The 24,843-nt window shown below is 34.6% G+C and overlaps 1 protein-coding gene across 1 annotated transcript; it reads left to right on the forward strand.

The window, feature by feature from the left end:
• The first annotated feature begins 1,317 nt into the window (after positions 1–1,317).
• LOC134536124 (large ribosomal subunit protein uL4) lies at positions 1,318–22,371 on the forward strand. Its single transcript, XM_063375709.1, has 8 exons — positions 1,318–1,554; positions 7,962–8,139; positions 8,756–9,001; positions 9,681–9,805; positions 9,933–10,031; positions 17,663–17,934; positions 18,612–18,771; positions 22,031–22,371. Exons 1-8 carry the CDS (start codon positions 1,552–1,554, stop codon positions 22,319–22,321), a joined length of 1,374 nt encoding a protein of 457 aa, XP_063231779.1. The 5' UTR covers positions 1,318–1,551; the 3' UTR covers positions 22,322–22,371.
• Positions 22,372–24,843: the final 2,472 nt, after the last annotated feature.

Raw genomic sequence — 24,843 nt, forward strand, 5'->3', positions numbered from 1 at the left:
GCCGGATACTTCCGCCGACGTAGCACTTGTTGCATGGCGTTCACCTCATTGCACGATCTACACTTTGGTGCGTGCACGAGCGCGTTCGGTGCACACGCCTTTGCGAGACGTTGATGAGGCATAGCGGTCTATGCGACATAGAGGAGCATTGGTGGTCGGCGTCAAGACATTAACTCGTATAAAGTAATTTTTGTGAAAATCGGGGGACATACAAAGTATGTTGATATGCCAAATAAATTTAATGATAACGAAACTATCCTGTAATAATCTTTCTGCCCTTTAAATGTTCATAAAAATAATCGCAACTTAAAAGAATGTGAGAAAATTAAAATTACACCATTTGATTCGCATGATAGAGCTGTATATAGAGGAATTTTGTTGTAGAATATTATAAGCGATGGTTACCAATCAATCGCTACAATGCATTGAAATCGGTTTTTAGACTCTTACAGGGCACAGTTTAACAAAACCGTTGCTTTTTTGTTACCTAACAGGGATTGGGTATGGACACATTATGGATTTTGCTCTGCGAGCTAGGTTATAGTTGTATCTGAACAAGGTACCGTAGTGCTTATTCACTATCTTATCCGAATATCTTAGAATAACTTGACCAATGATTTTTTTGTGATTATTTTTTATAATTTGTCAACCAAAAAATCCATTAATCTTGTAAGCAAATAAATGTAACCCAAATAATGCCCGCAAGAGAAAGTGTGACATGAGACATATTTGTTGGCCCCTTAGGTCACCATTAAATATGAAGACCCTTAATTAATGGTTCTAATTAATTTATACTATTACCTGAGTGTGTCACTTTGTTATAAGAAAGCCAAATATTCACAGGTGGAGTTGTTACAGCAAATAACAAACTGAATTAAACTTGATTTACATTTTTAAACTAATTATTTACTTTATAATTAAATACATCATTTTGGGCCTTAAGTTGTTTGTTTGCCATACATTAATTAAAAAAAAAAGGAAAACATAATGTGAACAGTCTATAAGTTATTGCATGAAATTTTAATCTTTTTATTTGTAAACATCTTTGCGCTCAGTTTATAGCATTTGGTAGAAGAAATTTTTTGAAAATGGTACGGAAATGTGTGACAATGGTGCTGCGTCTGTACAGAATTCTCAGAAACACTTAAAATATATGATACATTGTAGTAAAATAAGTCCATATATAGTTAATTTATTAAATATTAGAGTACATAACAAATGCATTGTTGGGCCAAATGAAACTTTATGAAAGTGAAACTACTCTGAAATATTTTTGTTAAACTAAAATTGTCATAGTAAAAAGTAATCCCGAATTTTATTGACCTAATAATAACAGGTTTAACCATCATTCTAATACATATAAGAAACTTTATATATTTATTTTTTAGATGTTAACAATATTTTGGAATTTTCGTTTTGTTATTATGTGTCTCGTGTCTTTCTATGTATTTCCAGTTCCGGTCTTTTGTGGACGATTGTCGGGTGTCGGCGTATTTTCGTCGTCGGCCATTGTCAATGAATGTACCGTTTATGCTTGAAAATTAACGCAACATGGTGAGTTGAGCTTTGTGAGAAGTAATTTTGATTATGTTACATCACATTTAGTATAAAGTTTATGTTAATGGTGTTGACATCGGTGTAATTCAGGAAGGTTGAATTAGGCCACGTGTATCTTTTCACTGCTGGTGTTTGATAGCATGTGGGAGCGATGATTGAGGATGTTTTATGTATGATTTTTTACATTTTGATTTATAAAGATCATATCTTTTTCGAAATATATTACAATCTGACTTCTTTGTAATCGGAAGGCGGCATCACCAAGTCATTGTCAAAAAATATACCATCTCGTTTAACTTCCAGCCGCACTAACTTTTAATCCCATCCAGAAATTGTCGTAAAATCACTACCTGTGGTTTAATCGCAGATTTCAGAAAATCGTATTCTCTCTTTGTGCTTCATCTCACGAAGTATCTGTGACCATAGCAATATCATCTGTCGCGGTCTTGTTTCTGACAACTAGTAGTGCTCCAGCCAATGTGGCAAATATATAAATTTGGAAACTGCCGTTGCTCCAATACCACCAATGGCAGAGCAGCTTTCAGGTAAATATGATCGCTCTCAAACCACCAATTGTAATGCAAGCAGCTGTAGATTCCTTGAAACTGTGATTGTTCCTTAACAACCAGTAGCTCTTTGCAGAGGGGGCTCGTAAAATCACAACCTGAATATCAAGTAATCACATGACTAGCACTTCAGTCAATATGAAAACTGTGATTGTTCCTAAAATACCAATAGCTGCACACCTTATTTTCTTATATTGTCTGGGATTATTTTTTACTTTGATAATACATCAAAGTCCTTTATACATGAACTAAACTCAAGTCGATAGAGCTCAACTCCTGTTCCCACCACATTAAATACAAACTTTTGGTTTCTAAAGAGATGGTTTTTTTTAATTAGTAATTTACAAATGTAACAATATATTTTCTGGAGTAATTCTTTAGCATTATTTAGCTATTATTACTGTTGTCGAAGTGAAGAAAAGGATGCAATATTTCAGATGTCTTTTATAGGATATAATGTCTTGTCAAAATAATGCTTCTTCTGGACTTGATTTGAATTTCTTTTTTAGTGTTAAATACGAGTAACATGTATTACAGTTTTACAATAGATTTTCTTATAGTATATTTACTTCAATAAACACAATTGGTAAATATGTATTTGCGAAATTGTTTTTATAAAATCCGATAATACTTTTATTATATGCTCTTTGAATTCCTCTTTTCATTAAACCTGGCGGAGATAAGAAATTCCAAATACTTTAGGAGATATAGAATTTTTTAATTTTCATTGTTGGTCAATATTTGTTAAAAAAAAATTTTTATATTCCGAAAATACTTATTCTATGCTCTTTAACTTCCTCTTTTCATTAAATCCGGCGGAGATAAGAAATTCCAAATACTTTAGGAGATATCAAATTTTTTAATTTCCATCACAATACCTGTGTGTTCATGCGGCGTTAGAAATTGTTTCTTGTTTACCAGTATGAATTTTTTTTTCGCGACGTAGGTAAACGACTACATAATTTTCTACGAATGGCAAAGGAATTGTACCCGCCTCTAACGTAGGTGAGTTTATAACGTTTCAAATTTTAATGTTTTGTTATTTGGATATTGTCGCGCAAGTAATAAGTAAAAAAAAAATATGACGTGAGTTGTTACTGTTCATCCTTTGTCCCGGTTTGTTTGGTCAGGTCAGTTACATTATAAATACTTTAAAACTAAACGTCCATTAAAATTAATTCACATTGTTTTTAATGTCCGCTTAGTTTGAAAGTATTTATAATGTAACTGACCTGACCTTATTGACCATTTTAATTAATTAGGCATTAACGAACACACGGCAAAATAAAAAAAATCACGACGGTCGAATGATTGCACAGGTCGAATGATTGTACAGGTCTTCTATAGCAAAATAAGAACGATGATATCTCCTAAAGTATTTGGAATTTCATATCTCCGCCAGGTTTAATGAAAAGAGGAAGTTAAAGAGCACAGAATAAAAGTATTTTCAGATTTTTAACATTTTTTTTTTTTTTGCAAATACCGCCCAACTACATATTTACCCATAATTTTTTTTGTGACAAACTTCCTTTTTGCAGTTTATTTAATTTCTTTAGTTTACTAACCCTTCATTAAATATTGTCTTTTATACTTGATAATAAACAAGTCATATTGTAGAGTTATGTCATTAGTACTTTTGCAGCTTGCTCAATTATTAATTTCACCATTAGAAGAGACATTTGCTTGAACTGTGTTGGGATCACAGCTAAAAATCACATATTCAAAATGAGCACTCACATTTGAGACTATGATAAAAAAAAATATCTGTTTGTACATCTCTGATGTCATCCAAATCGTTCCAATTCTGTCCCTGTCCTCACCAGTAATGAGTGCTCCTCTCATCCTCTTCACCTCTGTTTTTTATGCTATTGTCCCTCGTGGTCCTCTCTTTAACAGTCGAAAGGGTCTGCTTCGGTGCTTCGGGTCAGTGCTAATTTCTGCTGTGCTGTCGTGTGAACGATGTGCATTTTTGATTAGATTATATGAGTCGTGTATTTCCAAAACTGGCCATCTCCCTCGGAACAGTTTTGCGAGAAATCGAGAAATGCTGTTTACTCAATTCCATGATGTGGCATTCAAGACTGTTTATTAAATGAATATGGCCGCTTTTGTAATTAACTGGTCCTTATTCACTGTGGGTTACCATAGAATTTGTTTTTCTAGAACAAAACCATTTTTTTTTATTTTGTGGAGATGGCCGGTTTGGGAAATACACGACTCATATAAATGAATCACACAGCTATTAGGTAAATATGTAGTTTAGCGGTATTTCTGAAAAATGTTAAAAATCCGAAAATTCTTTTATTCTATGCTCTTTAACTTCCTCTTTTCATTAAACCCGGCGGAGATAAGAAATTCCAAATACTTAGGAGATATCGCCGTTCTTATTTTGCTATACAAGACCTGTGCAATCATTCGACTGTTGCAATTTTTTTATTGCAATGTGTTCGTGAATGCCTAATTAATTAAAATGGTGGATTAGGTCAGGTCAGTTACATTTTAAATACTTTCAAACTAAGCTGACATTAAAAATAATGTGAATTAATTTTAATGGTTGTTTAGTTTTAAAGTATTTATAATGTAACTGACCTGACCTAACAAACTGGGCCAAAGGATGAACAGTAACAACTCACGTAATATTTTTTTTTACTTATTACTTGCGTGACAATATCCAAATAACAAATACAGTAAAACATTAAAATTTGAAACGTTAAAAACTCACCTAAGTTAAAGGTGGGTACAATTCCTTTGCCATTAGTAGAAAATGATGTCGTTCACCTACGTCACGAAAAAAAAATTCATACTGGTAAACAAGAAACAATGCCGAATGCCGCATGAATGCACAGGTATTGTGATGGAAATTAAAAAAATCGTTATCTCCTAAAGTATTTGGAATTTCTTATCTCTGCCGGGTTTAATGAAAAGAGGAAGTTAAAGAGCATATAATAAAAGTATTTTTGGATTTTTAACATTTTTTTTCTGCAAATACCGCTAAACTACATATTTACCAGCTATTATAATAAACAATAAATGCATGACTATCACCATTGTATCTAAGTGTTAGTGTTAACACTTTTCAACTGATACTAGTCTTAATGGAAAAAAGATCACGTTCACTACATGATACTGTGCATTACTATTGGTTTGAAAATGAATAGGGGAAATGTATATAGTGACATCGAAGTTGGTCATTGATAACAAAAATTGACTGGTGAGACTTAGGAAAATATATTAGCTGTAACATTCTTACAGTGCAGTTTTTATCATGATGTAATAATAAAATTCTGAATGTAACTTTTCCAAACAGTAGCCATGTTTCTTTTATTTACATTGAAACAGAGTTTCTGAATTCCTACTGGTTTTTGGGATATCACCTTTTATAACTTCTGTTACAGTGTGTGTGTGTGCACAATTCTTCGCTTTCCCGTGTGGGTCTGTGTGTGTGTATGATTTGAAAAACTTGGGTTAAGTTGTGGGAATGGTCAATTACATAACATTAAGTTAGCTACATTAAAAATACTGTAAAATAATTTTAATGGTTGCTTAGGAGTTACCAATTTAATATGTAGCTATCCTGACCTAAATAATCGTTCACATGGTTTCACAGTATTTTTTATGTAGCTATACTAACTTAACTAATTGATTTTCACAATTTAATTAAAGTTCTCCAAGACCCACACGGGAAAGGAAAAAAAATGGTGGCTGCTGCATCACTGTACAGATATTGCAATATATTAAATGTGATTTCTCAGAAACGAGTAGGAATATAGAAACACGGTTTTCAGGGTAAATATAGGTACGTCTTTAGTGTAAGACAAAAGTATTTTCGGAATTTTATTATTTCTTCAGCGAAAATCTCTGCTGTATGTAAGAATGTTACCTATAGTATGTAGTATTGGTTCCAGTGAAATACTTACTAGTGTCGAAACAAATTTTGGAAGATAGTATGAGAGTGAGTTTTGGAATTATAGTATTTGTGGTATGAGTAAGAGTGAAGTAATAAGTGAAATAAAATATTGGTAATATACTTACGTATTGGCTTTTCTGCAAATTAATAATTAAAATTCAGAAATAATTTTTTGTTCTGAATCTAGAGACGTTCCAGTATTTACCCTGAAAACGGCGTCTTTATACTCGTATTGGTTTCTGTGAAATAATCGTTTACAGTCTACATTACAATACCTATGCATTGTCGCAGCCATTGCCATTTATTTTTAACATGCTTACATATGGAGAAAGAGAATCGGCAAACCTAACATTCGCATTCCATTCTGAGGCTGCGTTTGTGCATGTTTGGTATTATTACAAAATTGTTACTTCGTAATTGGTTATTAATTATCACAGACCTGCCAACTCTCACGATTTTGGTGTGAGGCTCACAATTTTAAGGTCCATCTCACGCCCTCACGCCAAAATAGTGTTTCCTCACGATTTTTAGGGGCCCCAAGATTTTGTTTGCAAAAGTTACAAAACAAGTTTTACGAAAGCTTACAGTAACGAGTTTCCATCAATATTCGAGTCACGTAAAGGAAGCAATTTTGCGTTTTGTAGCATGTGCCGTGCTGATTTTTCTATCTCGCATAGTGGAAGAGGAGACATTGTGAAACATGTCGCTACAAAAAAACATAACTAACACGTGAAGTGTATTTCTTCCAATAAAAAAATTAATTTTGCTGTGAACAGTGATAATAGTGTTACACGAGCAGAATGTTATTTTACATCTTTTTTAGTTGCGGCCCTGCATGATCACTACACGACAGCGCTAAATTATGTTCAACTAAATTAAATCTGCAACCTATAATTTGTTGAAATAAATTTTGAAGCAGAGACCATGTAACATATGTACAGGTATGTCACTTAAATTTAAAGATTCTCACTTGTTGTTTTTTATATCTAACCTGTATTTATGGGACTGAAAATTTTTATCGAGGACCTCATGATTTTTTTAATTTTAATGTTGGCAGGTCTGTTATTACATTTCATTTTTATTTTAGAAAAAAATAATTCTATTCAATAATTGTATTTATATTATAATGTTCATTATAGCTTCTAACAAAGTAGCTTCAGATGTGTGTCTTCTCGTCAGACATGTTATACTTATACAAACAAAACAGTAATGTGGAATTTGACCTTCTGCCCTACATAAAATACCATATTTCTGGGAGTATTAATACCGGTCCATGTAAAACTTCCGCTAATTTTGTGGGCCTCAAATTACTTTCAGAAAAAAAAGTTATTAAATTTAATTGTATATTCACTTTTTACCTGTGTCGCAAAAAAAACCAGTTGTTGACCGTAGTGTAACCCTGCCCCTTTGTGACGCATGGCATTCGGCAAATTCCCAGGCAATTGTCCATTTCATAAATGTCCAGCCTACTGCGCATTTGCTCGGCCCACATCACTAGCCTGGTCAAAGAAAAACACACAAGTCTTACGAATTACATGTTTTATTTTTCCAGGGGATTTAGCAGACAAATTCACCAAACACACACCTTTGAGAAAAGTTGAATTGCAGTTGAAACTCATGTTGAGTTGAATGATAAAAAAACTAAAGATTTTGGATAGCTTTATGGTCTTAGGTGCTTCCGCAGGCAGGTATCCGCATTTGATCTGAACAAATGGTTTATTGCAATTAGCAGAGAAACTTTTTAAAATGGAACACTGAGCATTGGATAATGTTTAATTGAACAAAGTTCTAGAATCTGCTGTTGCTGCTTTGAAATTATTTCACTGAAATTATTTCACTGAAATAGTTAAAGGTATCAACATGTCATGAAATGTATAAGGAGAATAGTTAGCTCTAAAATTATCTTGGTTTGGCATGCTGACTTATTCCAGAGTTTGTCAGCAACTCGTCCACTGATAAGCATCTACAATGACAAGAATGAAGCCACCGGGAACACGGTTGCCCTTCCGGCAGTCTTCAGGGCCCCCATCCGCCCGGATGTGGTCAACTTTGTCCATGACCAGATGGCCAAGAACCATCGCCAGCCGTACTGCGTGAACAAGGATGCAGGTGAGTGTGCTAGGACGAAGTGCCACACACACAGCGTCCCAAGTCTTGAGATGTTATCTTGGTCATTTCATTTTCTTGTGTGGATGCTATTATTCAAGGGCAGTTTCTGTAAGTTTTATCATAATAGTTATGTTTTTTTATGCATTTGCATGGATGGCATTTTACATCTTCCAAATCAGGTTGAACTTAAAAAAAAAATACATTTCAATATATGTAGGCATCTGAGTTAATAAAGATGGTAGTCCATAATTTAAATGCTAGTTGTTTTGAGAAGGTTTGTGAGCTGTGTTTTAAGCAGAGTTGTAAATGGTGTCTTGCATTTTAATGCTTCATGAACATCAAATTCCACAGACTAAACAGACTCTATTGACCCAGATCTGTGCGTACACTACATTGAAGAGAAGAAATAATCAAACTTGGACTTACACAAACATCGAAAAATTATGAATGTTTCATTTCCTCTGAAAAGTTGCTACTATGTATTATAGAACATATTCACAGTTTTCATATGAACACTCGAGACTCAGATGTGATGTAGAAGAATATATGGAAGTGGTATTTCCAGGTGTTGATTAGGAAATCGGTGACGCCCGGCATGCGTGCTGTACGTTCGCAGGTCACCAGACGAGCGCGGAGTCGTGGGGCACGGGGCGTGCCGTGGCCCGTATCCCCCGAGTGCGCGGCGGAGGAACCCACCGCTCCGGCCAGGGTGCGTTCGGCAACATGTGCCGCGGGGGGCGCATGTTCGCGCCCACGAAGCAGTGGCGCCGTTGGCACCGCAAGATAAACGTCAACCAGAAGCGCTACGCCATGGTGTCTGCCATCGCTGCGTCCGGCGTCCCTGCGCTCGTCATGTCCAAAGGTGGGGCCGAGCGTTGGTTCGATTTTCCCCCCGGTGTGTCCCGCTGTCTGTCGTTCGACGTAAGAGTTTCTGGGATTGTGAGTGTTGCAGGTTATATTGAATTGGTGTAGCGTTTGACAAAGTTGCGCTGTTTTTTATCTGTTTTTTTTTTTTTTCCTTGCGCACGATGGCAGCAGCACTGCGTAACTTTAACACAGTGCAACAAATTAATATGATTAATAAAATACTATATTACCCTTCCTTTGATAACTATTGGCTCCCTTCATGTCTTATTTTTTATGTTACGCAGAAATCTCTCTGTTGCCAGAGTGTAGCCAATGTTATAATACGTCATCTGCCAAGTCAGCGGCAGCTCTGGTGTGAAAGACCGGAAGCTCTGAAGGCATATTCATCTCGCATCTACCAGGATGCACTAGTGGCAAGTCCTGTGGTTAGTGATTTTATGGCAAATGTGCAGTATCTGGAAAACGTACAAGTTTATGCTTTTTTATTGTAATCAGACATTGAAACAGAGTTTCTATATTATTATCATTTTTATTTGTAACACAGAAATGTTGGAGCCTATTTAGTCAAGTATCACTTGCTGTTCTTTTATTTTTCAAAACTATTTATTTTTTTGTTTTTTTTAGGGTAGTCACTTTTTGAAGACTTTTTGGTTTTACATGTGTGATATTTCCAGGCCATATGGTGCAGGATATTCCAGAGATGCCTCTTGTTGTCGACGACAAAGTTCAAGAATATAACAAAACAAAGCAGGCTGTTATATTTTTGCGTCGCATCAAGGCTTGGGCAGACATACAGAAGGTTTGTTGGAAGTCAGTGCCTTTTTAGTTTTGTTTTTAATTACCAATGTTTGCGTAGTAGAAAATCAAGAATTTGTGTCAAATTCACCTGTTAAAAAAATCATTCTTCTATTTTAATTTTTGTGTAGGTGTACAAGTCAAGGAGATTCCGTGCCGGAAAAGGAAAGATGCGTAATCGTCGCCGCATACAGAGACGTGGCCCTCTTATCATTTATGATCAAGATCAGGTAACCTATTTTGTTATTTTATTTACATTAAAAAAAAATAAGATTAGTCATTCTTGGGGACCCCAAAAAATTGTTAAAAAGAATATTGAAGATGAAAGTTTAGATTTGATGTTTTGAAGTTTTCTGTGAAATCAAAACATTTTTTTTTTGTGAAAACACAGTTTGGCACGAAATACAGTTATTTCCATGAGCTGATCAATGCCGTTTCTGAAAACATCATGAGGTGGGCCTTAGATTTGTAAAACAGGAAACAAATTATAGTAAAATAAATTAATATCTCAAACGTAGTATTTTATTTCCCTTAGTGCCACATCAATATTATTTATGAATGCCTCAAAGGCGATTCTTTGGTTTTAGTCCATTCACCCTGTGCTGTGTGTACAACACAAAGTTAAACATCTTGTATTTATTATTTTTGGTCATTTAGTTGAAAGCAGGATGGCTTTGTGCACAAGAGGGCTACTATACATTTTATTTTTATACCCGGTTTTACGTAACTTTTCTTAAATTGCTTGATGTGGTAAAAAAAAGTCATTTTTTCAGGTGGAGAAAAAGTTTGTTTCCTGGAAAACTCACAAAAAATGTGGAAAATAATATGGAAGTAGCCATCCTCTCGTCTCTATATACACTTTAACTTTCATAATTTTATATTTTTTGGGAGTTGATGCACTGCTTTACTTATTACCTACCACATGTATTGATTTAACTTTTTTTTTTTAAATTTTACGGTAGTTATAGAAATTATTACATGTATGTTCAATCTGTAATTCTGAAGGTCCTCTTTTTTTTTTTGAACAAAATGACTATTTTCTTACATCCCCCCCCCCCCCCCCACCCAAACATTCTCAAAAATGTTGCTGTGATAGTTTAATAGTTTACCATTTTAACAAGTGGTTAGGTTTGGTTAGCTGCATTAAAATTAAAAATACTGTAAAATCATTATGAAATACAGGATTTCAATGGTTTCAGTGGTTAGGTTTACACGTTTGAATTATTTAAAGCAATCAAAAGGATTATTTTTGATGCCTACTCATAAATTACAAGTAAATTATTAAGCTTAACAAGAGACCACCCATGTTGTGTGTTTTCCCACATTTTCCCACATCTGTTAACCATCCTTATTTTTTTAATAGTATGTTTAATGTAGCTAACCTAAACCACCATTCACAGTAGCTAACCTAAACCACCATTCACACCATTTTGTAGTACTGCATTTACTCGCAAATGAGTTGCCCCTTCGTATGGGTCAATGTTAGTTTTTTTTTTTCCAAAAGAAAAAAATTGCATATGAGATGCTGTATATTTTATTAAACACAAAATCTGCATAAAATCTATGAACCGTAAGTAGTAAATATAGTATGTACTTTTTTATGTACCTAACTTGTTGACACACCATTTCATAGTAGTATGTACTTTCAGTGTACCTAACTTGTTTAAATGGTGTATCCAAATGTCCTCTTAGAGAATGATTGGGAAAAAAAAATATCAGGAAGTAAAAAAAATTTTAGAATTTTTAATTTGTTACTGGAAAAGAGACTTTTTGTTCAGAATTATCAAAAGTTCTTAAGTTTAAATTATTGCATATAGAAAATGATTTTTAAGGTTATAAAAGGCAAAAATGAATATTGGATTTAGAATTTAAGACTTAACAAACAAAATATTTTGCACCGGTTTTGTACACTGTTATTATATTTTAGTACCATTGCCTTATTTTAATACTGCGATTGGATAATTTTTATTCACTGATTTCTGGGCTCCCTAATCATTGCTAAATATTTATACAGACAATGGCAAGTAGTAAATATGGTGTATACACTGGTATATATGTCACTTACAAGTGTAATTATTACCAAGATGTGCAAGTGAAGTTTAACAATTTATTAATATTTTCGTATTAGAAAATAGTGTTCATACCTGCCAACTTTTACGGATTGTCCGTAAGTTTTACGGATTTTAATACTATTTTACGGTTTTACGGACGTCTTTAATATCTTACGGATTAATTTTTGCGTGGTGGTTTATTACCATTCACTGTACCGGCCATGCATACCTGCCAACTTTTACTGTATGGGCCATGTTACTGACGCACCGACGGAAGGTGGAATGAAAACAAAACAAGAGATAGATAGTTATTTGTATATGGTTTGGACTGGTCTACGTTTGTTTTCCACTTAACGCAACAAAAAAGTGCTTCCTTAAACGGAGGAACGGACCACAATTGTGACGTCAGCCCTACCTCTTTGGTCTGTTCCTTGTTCCTTATATTATGTCCAAAATGGCTGAATATTGTTCGTAGTTCCAATTTAGTGCTGCGCAAATGTTTTTTTTTGTTTGTATTTACGTGATGGGAACCATGAGTAAGCTAGCCAACAAGAAATATATTCAGACTTACCCTGCTGCGTATAACAACGAATTCTCGTGTATACTGAAATCGCAAAAAGGAGAAACTTTTGTGTTTTGCACAGTGTGCCGGTGTGATTTTAGTATTGCTCATGGAGGTAGGTCTGACATAACTACACACATTAAGTGTCCTAAGCATAGGAAAAACGTGCTTTCTGAGGAAGAAAATAAGAAGATTGATAGCTTTTTCACCAGTACTGCACACACGGGGTTGGAAGTGACGAAAGCAGGCACTGTTGATGTCAAGTGGGCTGAATTATCAAGAGTTCGTGGAGTAGATGGCTTGCTGAAGTATAACAGATTGTCAAATGCTATCAATTCTGTCAATCCCCCACAGTAATTCAGAATGTGAGCGCATTTTCAGTATGGTAAAAAAAAAAACAGAACCCAATTTAGGTCCTCCATGTCATCTAAAACTTTGCAGTCTATTTCTGTGTTGAAATCAAGGAATTGTGTTTGTTATGAACAAAGATTTACCTCAGATTTATTAGGTAAAGCAAAGAAGGCAACTGCTGCACATTCTAAGTCTTAAAATTGCATCAAGGATGATAATCAGGAAATGACTGAAATATGTAACAAACATGTGATATAGCAAGGTATGTCTTTAAGTAATCTTGTTTAGTGAATACTATTGCTTTTGTTTTGTACTTGATCATTTTGCTTTTCATATGCATGCTGTGTAAATTGGCACATTCTGGATAGGTTTAGTTTCCCAGTACATTTACAATATTGACTGTATGAAGTTTTCATTCTAGGCCATCGATATGCCCTTCATGTCATTAGTAAATTAGCAGAAACCAAATGGAATAGAAAAATAGAAAATAATTACACATAAAGCATGTAAAAAATTGCCGCATTTGATTTACGATACATTTTCCCAATTTAAAAGTTTTCTTGATGACCAAACTAAAAAGTTGGCAGGTATGAGTGTTCAAGTTGTAAATATTAATTTAATTTGTAGTTGTACTCTTCAAGATTAAAATGATGCCTTTGGTTCGCATGTACAACCTTTTCCCCAGAAAAAGCATATAGAGTGGCATCACTCAATCATTCTGGTTTGGAATGACTGGAAACTATTCAGATTTGGAAAACCTGAAAAGGTCAAGAAATTTAGGAATCTAGAGCTATTTGGCTGCCCTGGAAATGGTTGTTCAGTGATAATACATTTTTGTTTGAAGTATTTGCATTGACTGTTCAGTTGGAGACAACACGTGGCAAGATGATGCTGGCACTAATGATGACACTACTGGGTTATGATCACCTGTGATTTACATTGACACCTGAGTGTGCCAGTATCATCACCAGTACTGTGGGGGGTCACAATATTCCTGCCAAAATATTTCAAAGTTGTATTGTGAGCTAGTATTATAAACAGATAGAAGTAAGAAATAAATGTTACATTAAGCTAATTTAAAATAATAAAAAAATATGTATTATTTTTTTCACTTCAGCATACATTGGCTAATCTGATTGCACAAAAACTTGTAGTAAAAATTTAGTAGAATAAAACCCTGCTAAGAGGTTTCTCTAGATTCTTCGAAATTAAGACCTATCAACAGAGAAACCTTACTAAAAGGTTAAAATAGTCCTAAATTTTTGGAACTTTTTTCACTTTATATTTTAATGTTATTAAATTAGTAAATCGAATGACCAAATCAATATTAAAACACATTAATAATGAAGTTTCAAAAAAACTTATACTCACATTAACCATTGTAACTACAAAAAAAGGTATAACAATAAAGTAAATTGCTGTAAATTCACGTGGCAGCAATGAAGTGTTAAAAATTATTAATTTCAGCTTTTTTATAAAAAAAATTTGCGTTGGAAAATTAAATGTAAATAACCAGTTTGGCCGGCTATTAACATTTGAAGAGGCCAAAACCGGTCCAGATTCGTCAAGGTATCCAAGGTTCAGTACAGTAGGACACGGCCATAGTTCAGCCTCATCTTTTTTGATTTATTATGTACACAGTAAGTTTCAACATTTCTGCAACCCATCGATAGGAAAATAAGTAATGTATTTTTCAGACAATTGTCCTACCTAACCAGAGAAAGACACTTACATGAGCACTTTATTTACCTATATCTATGTATTTTTCTCAATGTAGCAAAATTTAATTAATAATTGCCTTCACATCTTTGTCAAATATTTAGATCTTCGTCTTTGACTTCGGTGATAATTTATATCTTAAACTTGGATTCAAATTAAAAAAAAATGGTCTTTGCACACTCCTAAAATTTCCAGCGTAATAAGTACATACAATTTTACCCTGTTAGTTAACTTTATTAATACAGTCAAACCTCTATCTATCGAACTCGCATGTATCAATTGTCCGTGTTTATCGTATACTTTCTACGGTCCCGGCAAAATTGCCATACAACTAAGGTTAAAAAAGTCAGCTTGTACCGATGTTGGAATTATCGTTTTGTCCGCATTGATCGTACAAAATATGTGGTCCCGTCACTGTAAATTATAATAGATGATCGTTTAACCATAAAGATTTTGCAGAAATAACAATTTCTTAGAAAGAAACCTTCATAAAAACAGTAACGATAGTATACAGTAGTAAAAATCAGCTTAAATCTGCAGCCAAGTAATGGAGCACGTAAATATGAAGAAAAGACAAATGAACAACACCTTACGAAGAAATATGGATGATGTACCATAACTACAGTACAAACCCAATTGTTATCCTAAGATAATTACCATAAAAAGAACTAAAGATTCTTTGTCGATACCATAATTACTACAGAAGCACGATAGCTACCACATTTGCACTACAGTTACCGTAACCACTGAGAAGTATATTTACCGTGACGGTAATGTATTTATTTATGACATATTAAAATTAAAGAACATTAATGAAAAAAAGGATGTTAAATTTTTATATGTACGTTTGGCACATGTTGCGAAGAAATAATGCGATCTGAAAGAATGCAGTACTACTACGAAAAGTGAAAAGGATACTCGTGGATTTTTAGGTTATGGCAGTCTCTCGTTTTTCAGTAATATCGGCCGAAAATTAACAAGCGTATCGGAAGTCGGCAGAAATGCCGATTCAACTAAATATTGGCAAAATCGGCTTCTTCAGTACAGCTCTACATTTGATGACATGAGTAAACATATTTCAGACTTCAGGATATTGAAAAAGACTTTAATTGCCATGTAGATTTATTGTGTGTATGTTTTTTTTTTTTTGGAAGTGTAAATTGAATTAAGTAAAAAAATACTTTCATTTGTATTTATTTTTCAACTGATATATTTCTGACACTAATTTTGAGGTTGGAATATTATTTTTTTAAAAATTCTTAGAGTGAAGTCCACATCTATTGAATGTCCGCATCTACTGAATTTTTTTTGTTGGTCCCCTGAAAAACGATAGATAGAGGTTTGACTGTAAGTCTAAAATTCTAAGTACCTTTGAAAATTTTTTTAATGATATTTACTGCATGCAGTTAGTAGGGATGTGCGAATCCTTGATTTTCAGTTTGGTTTGAATCCGATTCGAATCCCTGGCAATATTTGAGATATGAATCCGATTCTGAATATCAAGCACAGGATAATTAAAAATAACTGATTAATTTAAAAATAATGTGTTCTCTTTTTTCTAACTGTAACTACTGACAATTATTTATTACATTGAGATTGAAATGTTTGTAATTATGTAAACTTAATTAATAATAAACACTTTAAAATATGAAAACCAAAACACATTCGACTCTCCAACTCACGTAATAAACTGCACGCCACAGGGAAATCTCTGTTTTATAAACATTTCAGCAAACGATACCATTTTTTCTCCAATATATAGCCAAGATGTTTTTTTCTTGTAGGTATGTACACTACAACCCTGTTATAACATTCTCCAAGGGACCAACTTAAAAAAATGTTATAAGCAGGAAATCATAAAATTACATCTTCACTTTGTATAAATTACGTGTGGATTGATTAATTTAAAGAGTATAGGTAAAACAACACAAAATACAGGAGTAATACACTAAGTACAGCAATAGAGTGGAAAATTGGTTAATTTTATTTATAGATAATACCTAATAATATGCTAAAAAAAAGTTTTGTATGATACAGTTCAGAGTCGAAACAGAAATATTCAACTCTTTTGCAATCACAACATGCGTTTTGTTGGGGTTCCTGTCCACTAGTTAATAAACTGAATTTTTTCAGCTACAGAATATGATTTTCGTTTATATTTATCGGCCATCTTAGCCGTACAATAACCTGAATAAAATTTCAATACTGCGTATTTTAATTAAATACAACCGTGACTACAATAAGTAAGTGAAAAAATAATAATTACGGTAAAGGTTAACCACAAACAAAAGCCGTGAATATATCCATAGAACATTTAACCATCTCAAGGTGTTAAACCTTTGAAACAAAAACCAGCACCATAGAGTACAGTAGCACTGTTTCCGACCATGTATCAGTGCACAAAATGCGCATCATAAGTATAACGGAATAAGTCATAGGCTAACGAGCGCGAACAGGACGCCATATTGATAGTCGATCTGGTGCAAGTTGTGGAGTGCGTGTGTACCACGTCTATGGTGAACTACACAAATATAAACATCTGATGTTTGTATATGCGTGCTGTATTTTCTAGCTATGGTTTCGCTCTAAATTATGACTTTGAAGGAAGGGATACTGAAAATTGTGGCAGTTATCAAAGCAAATTTGAACGTTAAAGGCGGGAATGTAGAAATTTTAATATTGTTACAGGCAGGAAATTAAAGCATTGTGATAAATGGAGAAATGACGGGACCATGAAATTATGGTGTTATAGGCGGGAAAATGTTAAAAACTGGAATGTTATAACCGGGTTGTACTGTAATTGTTTTTAGTTTATAGTTTGCTATACGACGAAATTCGTAATTATAGTTTAAGCTCTCGAAATCTCAAAATTCTTTTAATGTCACTGTGTTATTTAATTTACATATTTTTCTTTGATACATCATATTATAAATACTTACGTAATAGTAGCCTAATTTTATTTTTGACTGCTAGTATTTTTGAGCAGTATTAAATTAATTTATAACTTTTGTGAATATTCATAATACTTTTCGAATCCATGTAAGTACAACGAATCCGGGTTCGGGTAATTGTGGATTTGAACCGTACCCTAAAATATCGGGTACTCGCACATCCCTAGCAGTTAGACCTAAAAGCGACAGCTGCGAAGGAGAATCGTTGCGAGGCGGCTGTCGGACAGGGGCTGACCAAGGCGTTCCGGAACATCCCCGGGGTGGACCTGATCCATGTGAACAAGCTGAACCTGCTGAAGCTGGCGCCGGGCGGCCACGTGGGGCGCTTCGTGATCTGGACGCAGTCGGCCTTCGCCAAGCTGGACGACCTGTACGGCTCGTGGCGCAAGGCCGCCAAGCTCAAGAAGGGCTACAACCTGCCGCAGCCCAAGATGGCCAGCACCGACCTGGCGCGCCTGCTGCGCGCCGACGAGATCAGGAACGTGCTGCGCCAGCCCAGGTGAGACTAGGACAGCTGTAGAACGTGGATTGTGTCGGATGAAGCCAAGATACAACTAAATTCCAAGCTCAAACGTGAAACCTAACATAACAACATTACAAAAAAAATTTTTTTGAAAAATATTATTAATTTTTGTCAATTATCTCAAAAACTCAAATTCGGTGATTTGGCAGAATTAATTGTTTTACCAATTTTATCATGAATTCATAAACCTGTAATTATCACATATTTTCTTCACGGAGATTATTGAATACATGCAGTAAAACCGTCTTAAGGATAATTCCTTTTTGATAAATCTTGCAAAGTACGTTAAAAATTTTATCACTGGACTTTTAAGTAAATGTAACATATTTTCAGCTTTTGCGCAGAGAATTTGTTTTTTTGTATAGATATGTGAACTTTTTTTTATAGCTATAATGTTACTTTTCAAATCATAGTTTACTAAACGTACTTTGCAATGTCGTGCTTCCTCCGATTGGGACGGTGTGCGCTGTGTAGTGTGTAGCTTTGAACCTGGCACGAATGATGACAACCAAACTCACCAGGGCATTGGGTTATGAGTACCCGTGATTTACGTTGACGCCTGAAGACTGCCGGGGCACGCGGCCGGCCCTGGGGCAGGGAACGACAGTGTGGCAACAGTTGTGAGGTGTTTGTTTGCTCCCCCGACTGCGCAGGAAGGTCGTACGGCGCAGCGTGAAGAAGCTGAACCCGCTGCGCAACACGCGCGCCATGCTCAAGCTCAACCCGTACGCGGCCGTGCTCAAGAGGAAGGCCATCCTGACCTCCCTCAAGGCGAAGCGGGCCCGCGACGAGATCCTCGCCAAGAAGAGAGGCGTGAGTGTCCAATGCACAGGGGCCGGATAAATTGGAATCTTGTTATAGACGCTATTTTTTTTGTTAATTTACACTTTAGTTAGTTATGGGTCGAGACTCGAAAAATCGAGCGAGTCGAGTCGAGCCGGCGAAACTAAACTCGACTTGAAAACCGAGTGGATTAAGATCGTGTCCTCGAGTCTCTTCAAGTTAAGTTTTTGGCTCGACCATAATGTTGCACAATTTCCAATCGTGAAGGTACTTATCCGAAACCATGCACTTTAAAATAAAATAAATAAAACGTATTATTTAGGCCTACCTAGTGGAAAACCTCTGATCCAACACTGAAAACCTTGAAAACGAAGTCAGAAGATTATTTATTTTCGATTGTGTGTAACTGCAAACTGTGCATCCCATCCTTCAATATGCACTTAATAATTTTTAATTACATCAAAATACCTTTATTTAACTATAACGGAATTAAAAAATGTTCTCTAGATTCAGTCATGAACAAGACCATGAACATCGTCAATATTTGGGCAGCTTTGGAAGTAAATAATATTTACTACTAAACACTAGATAGCCGCCATTTTAACTCCAGGCCAATGCTATTCATTGGTTGATAATTTTCGCAATTGTTTTAAAAAATGTATACTTTCACACTTACGAAGAATCAACCCTAACTTAGACTTCAGAAGTTTGTAGTCCGTCTGGAACACATGCACGTGTATATGTAATTACATTTTTAAACTTGCATGGATCAGGTAGAGACATTCCGTTATAGACATTTGACAAAGGACTTTGTTTTACTGGAATGCTTTGATTGTTTTGAGTTAGACATACAGTGTGACTCACCAGATGCACGCTTCTTTACCTCTGGCGTGGTATGTAGTTAAAGCCATGTCTAATAATTTTACATTTGAATGAATTATTCCTTTCATTTTTCTTATGAAATCAGAGTCAAATGGTACTGATTTGCCACACATTGCACCATGGTTATGGTGCCATTTTGAGAGTAGTTGGACAATATGCTTTCCTTGGGTATCTTTGCCTTTTTGGAAGTCGTCTGCTACTTAAATACATTTATATTTGAGTTTCAAAACTTGTCAATTTTTTGCCAGAGAAAACTGACACAGAGTTGGGGTGGAAAATGGCATATTTTGATTTATGGTTTTTTGGTGGAAAGGATGGGGGAGGGGGTTCATTTGGTCCAAAGTGTTTATTACCATCCATCTCAATTATGACCATATTCCCGTGAACCATGAGGGGTCGAAAGAATAAGATTTTACCGTATTTACTAAGTTGCCGAAATTAAATTCAAATTTCTCAATATTCTTAGCTTCATGTATATTTCTCATCTTGGTTTTTTTTGTGTGTTTGTTCCACTTGCTGTATGTATGCTGTAGAATCGAAAATCAAATTATTTATTAGAAATATCAAATATTTTTTTTTAATACCTACAAGTTTCCAGATTTTTCATCCTCTATATTTGTATCAGTGGCAATATGATGATAAAAGTTTTACCTACAGGGCATTGGGTTCTGAGAACACATGATTATCGTTGACAACCTGATTGCCGCTGGTCAAATTTTTTTTTAAAATGACACCTTAATATATTGTGTATTAATTGACGTCTGAAAGTGGAAAGTGTATACAGTTAAATTCTGTTGTTACGACTCCTCTTTGTTCCTGGGAATAGGTTTGTAATAAACATTTTGGACCAATTGACCCACCCAGACCCCCACTCAGAGACAAAATTTTTCACACCAATTCTGTGTTCAGTAGTCTAGCATGAAACTGATAGGTTCTCAAGATTAAATATGAATTAATTTTAGTAGCAGACATCTTCCAAAATAAATATCTTATTAGACAACCTGCTGCTGACACTATAACAAGTATAAATGTGGCATGCAGCTGTATCTTTTAATGAGCGCTAAGTCCATTTAGCATTGATTTCACAAGAAATTTGTTAATTTTTTTAACTTAGGCCATCAATATATACTGTAATGTCGTCAAAAAAATTTTCTTTAGTTTATAAAGAAAAATTAATACCATTTTTATGTGAGCATTTCAGAATTCGCACGAAAACAACACACAGATATCTACACCTCTCCCCCAACCCCTCAAAAATATGTCTATTTTATTTTGCATGTAGAAAATTTCCTAAATTTTACCACAATGAAAAGTTCTTTTCATAGATAACACATTTGTAGCTTACAAATATGTGAGTTGCAATCTGTAGTGTCTTAGGAGACATTACTGGCTACACACTATATATCAATTTAAAGCATATTTTCTTTGGAACGAGCAAATTGGTTGTCATAAAATGTAAGTTCTAAAATATTTCTATAAATGAAACGCATACTACTTTCCGTCTGTACCTTCTCTGACTTGTTCATTATTTATGGTACTTTCTTAAAAATTGATGGATAGGTTAGAATTGAACACATGCGTGAATTGTAGTAGTTGATTAATAATACGGACAGTATGGAAGAAAAGTTGATGGTTGATGTTGTCGAGCAGCACTGCACTTAGTCTGAAAAAAAAATATGGATTTGCGGAGAAGTTTTGATGCTAATTTTAAATCAATGCTCCTTAAATATGCCATAGAAAATGGTACACTCGCAGCACACTGATGGTACAGTATCTCGGAAAAGAAATTGAATTTGTATGTACAAAAAGGTTTTTATTATAAATATCATTTCATTTAATATATAGTACTCTTGCATCAAGAAAAGAGAATGCTAACAACAATCTGTGTATGTCATCACCGGTACTGAGAATGCTAAAGGCAATAATTACCAAATACATGAATATACACACACACACACACACACACACACACACACACACACACAGATATATATATATATATATATATATATATATATATATATATATATATATATATATATATATAAATGAAAATTGGTAACAAGTTTTTATTTTAAAAGTTTGTTGCAGGGCATATCTAAACAACGAATAGTTTTGGTAATCTTCAAAATATTTGGGGTTTAAGGCTTACTCGTGGGAGCGACTTATTCGGGTAAATACGGTATATGTACATTCAACAGTGTTACACATGAATGACTATACTGTCTGGACTATGCTAACATACTTTATTAATTTTATTTTTAATATTTATATTATTCCAAAAGTTTAACCACAATTAAATTATTGAAAATATACATATAATTTTAGTTTATGCTTAAAGTAATTATAATAAAAAAATAGAGGTGCTTCTTGTAGGTTTCTACAAGTAATGTACTGTTTGTTTTAGATCACTCTACGCGTAGACAAACTGGCCAGGATGGACTCTAAGACTCTCGGCAAGCGTAAGTATGCTTTGGGCAAGCAGAAGGAAGTGAAGGCGAAGAAGCCCAAAGTGCCCAAGGCAGCCAAGGGCACAGAGGCCAAGAAGGTGTTGCCGAAGAAGGCAGCTGCCAAGAAGCAGCCGACAAAGCAGGAGCACATCACGAAGCAGCGCTCCAAGAAGGAGTCTGCCAAGAAGGAATCCGGCAAGAAGGAGCCCGCCAAGAAGGCTGAAGAAAAGGCACCAGAAAAGAAATGAGATGAATGCTATTGTTAATGTGGAGAAATAAAGAAATGTAAATGGTTGAATTGCTGGCCTTGTGTGCTTTTGAAAACTCCCGGGTCTCGGAAATACTTTTTAACCTTGTACTGGCTATGAAACAACAGAAATTTTCTGTTTTGTATACTGTATTTTTTTTTATTCCCACTTTCAAGAAGGTGGTGGTATGTGAAAATAGAGCAAAATGGTCCAAATCTAAAAGAGTTTCTCATGTTTGGGAGGGCCCAAGCTTTAATCCCTGTCCGACCATCCTGATTTCATGTTTCAGTCTTTTTGTCGGAATCAATTGTGGAAAAATCTAGACCTGCTTCTTGTAATTGTCTGTCACTTCCTGCTGTTTGACAGGGCATATTGCTAACTATAATTCATTTGCAATTATCAATTAATATGTGAATATTTGTAAATTTTAATTCGTGGTTAGGACTCATACTGGAATTGGAAACTTTGGATGTTTTTCATCATTTGAAAAATAATCTCTTGAGCTTCATCTACAATTAATCTAGTCCTGCTAAAAGAAATTACTGTATTTACCTTAATATAATATGATTTTTACCAAAACTGTGGAAATTTAAAGTGGAGGTCGCATTGTAATCACAAACTTGAATCATGCCTTTGGGAATGGCTTAGTTGTAAAACTACATACTGCCTCTTTAATGTGTCACCTATGCCACTTCAGATCACTGTTAATTACAGTCTCCTGGACCTCTACTTAGTTGAAAAACTAAAATATCTGCAAGTAAACTGCATAACATGTGAATTTAGTCCATGCCACTTAATAATGTAAGGGCTACAAATTTCAGATAGACCCTATGTGTTCCAGAGAGAATTCTGGACAAGAGGAGCTCATCTGTAAAAGAAAAACTAACCAAATCATTTTTAATGCATTAACCCCTTGTGATATCTCGTGGTGACAAATGCAGATCCTTAGCATGGCTCAGGAAACAATTCATCTGTGGATTTAGTTTGAGGCAGCCTGCTCAAAAAATAATGGCAAGTAAATATACCATGTTGGTGACAGCAGATAGTCGAAGGAACTTAAGGGCGTATGACCCGTTCCAGGTCATGATTTTAGATTTATATTAATCACTGATCAACTTTTAGACATTTTCAATCGTTTAACTTTCACGAAATGAAAAATATATATATAGTTGCATACTTTTTGCATAATTAGCTGCCAAAGTTACATTTTTAACCTTTTTGGGTTGTACAAATAACGAGAATTTAATTTATTGCAGAACTGAAACTTTTTAGGATTAACTGCAATGCCACTGGCTACTTCAAGAAATGGTTTGCATTTCTATCACAAAAACTCATTTCATGTTTCTTGGCTGTCAAGATCATACAAATTTTGAGAATTTTGAAATGTCAGGTAAAATTAATTAATATTTTCTGAAAGAAATGAAAACCATTTCTTGAAGTAGCCAGTGGCATAGCAGTTAATCCTAAAAAGTTTCAGTTCTGCAATAAATTAAATTTTCCTTATTTGTACAACCCAAAAAGGTTAAAAATGTAACTTTGGCAGCTAATTATGCAAAAAGTATGCAACTATATATATTTTTCATTTCGTGAAAGTTAAAACGATTGAAAATGTCTAAAAGTTGATCAGTGATTAATATATATCTAAAATCATGACCTGGAACGGGACATACGCCCTTAAGTCCGTATTAATGATGTTGATTTATAGGGAAAAAATATGCCAAGCAATGGCTTGTGATCAGTTAAAATTTGAAATGGACAAAAATACATAGGAGGGAGTGAATTTCTTTACTGCAATAAATAGCCAGTCCCTCTTGATTAAGTGTGAGTAAGCTTCCTCCAAAGCTGACATGTTTATAGATTTTTAAGCAATTGGTATGTCTATAGCTTTACCTAGCAGGGGACTATAATGTGTGAGCAATGCACCAAGAGGTGAAGCATTGGCTGTAACCAGAGATTATAAAAGGATACATGTGGAGCATTAGCCATCAGACATGAAACTGTTTTTCCCCATTTTTTCCTTCTGATTTTTCACTTACCAATATGGCAGACATTTGTTTATTTCAATCAGCTTTCTGGCCTGCAATTATTGACTAGTTAAGCTGTGGAAGGAAACGCATATCAAAATATTACTGGTTAACATATATGTAAAGAGTCCAAAATTAATCTTCATAATACAAATGTAATTATATGAGTTGACATTTTTCTCAAATTTAACTTCCAGTACAGGTACAGCTGATAATTTGTAAACAAATGGCCACCATATTGTTAGGTGTAGCACACTAAAATCCCCTTCCTCTTGACTTCATCCGACCTTGTGCTCTATCTCTGGCTGCAAAGACCAAAGGTAACTTATGATTATAAGTAGCTTTCACAGTTTCAAGTACAAGTTGGTGTTCAGTGGTCCAGTCCCACGCAGCCTTCGAATCCAGCAAGCGGTGTAAAGATTTGAAGATTGTGGCCTTGTGTCTAAAGAATCTGCTATAGAATGAAATTATTCTCAAACAGAAACTGAGGTTAGTCTC

The sequence above is a fragment of the Bacillus rossius genome, chromosome 10 (assembly GCF_032445375.1).
Source record: "Bacillus rossius redtenbacheri isolate Brsri chromosome 10, Brsri_v3, whole genome shotgun sequence".
Classification (NCBI taxonomy): Eukaryota; Metazoa; Arthropoda; class Insecta; order Phasmatodea; family Bacillidae; genus Bacillus; species Bacillus rossius.

Bases quoted from the DNA above. Each gene is read 5' to 3' on its own strand.
- LOC134536124 (XM_063375709.1), top strand. The intron at 9,002-9,680 runs GTGGGGCCGAGC...TGATATTTCCAG, and splicing joins TGCGCTCGTCATGTCCAAAG to GCCATATGGTGCAGGATATT. The intron at 10,032-17,662 runs GTAACCTATTTT...GCTGTCGGACAG, and splicing joins TCATTTATGATCAAGATCAG to GGGCTGACCAAGGCGTTCCG.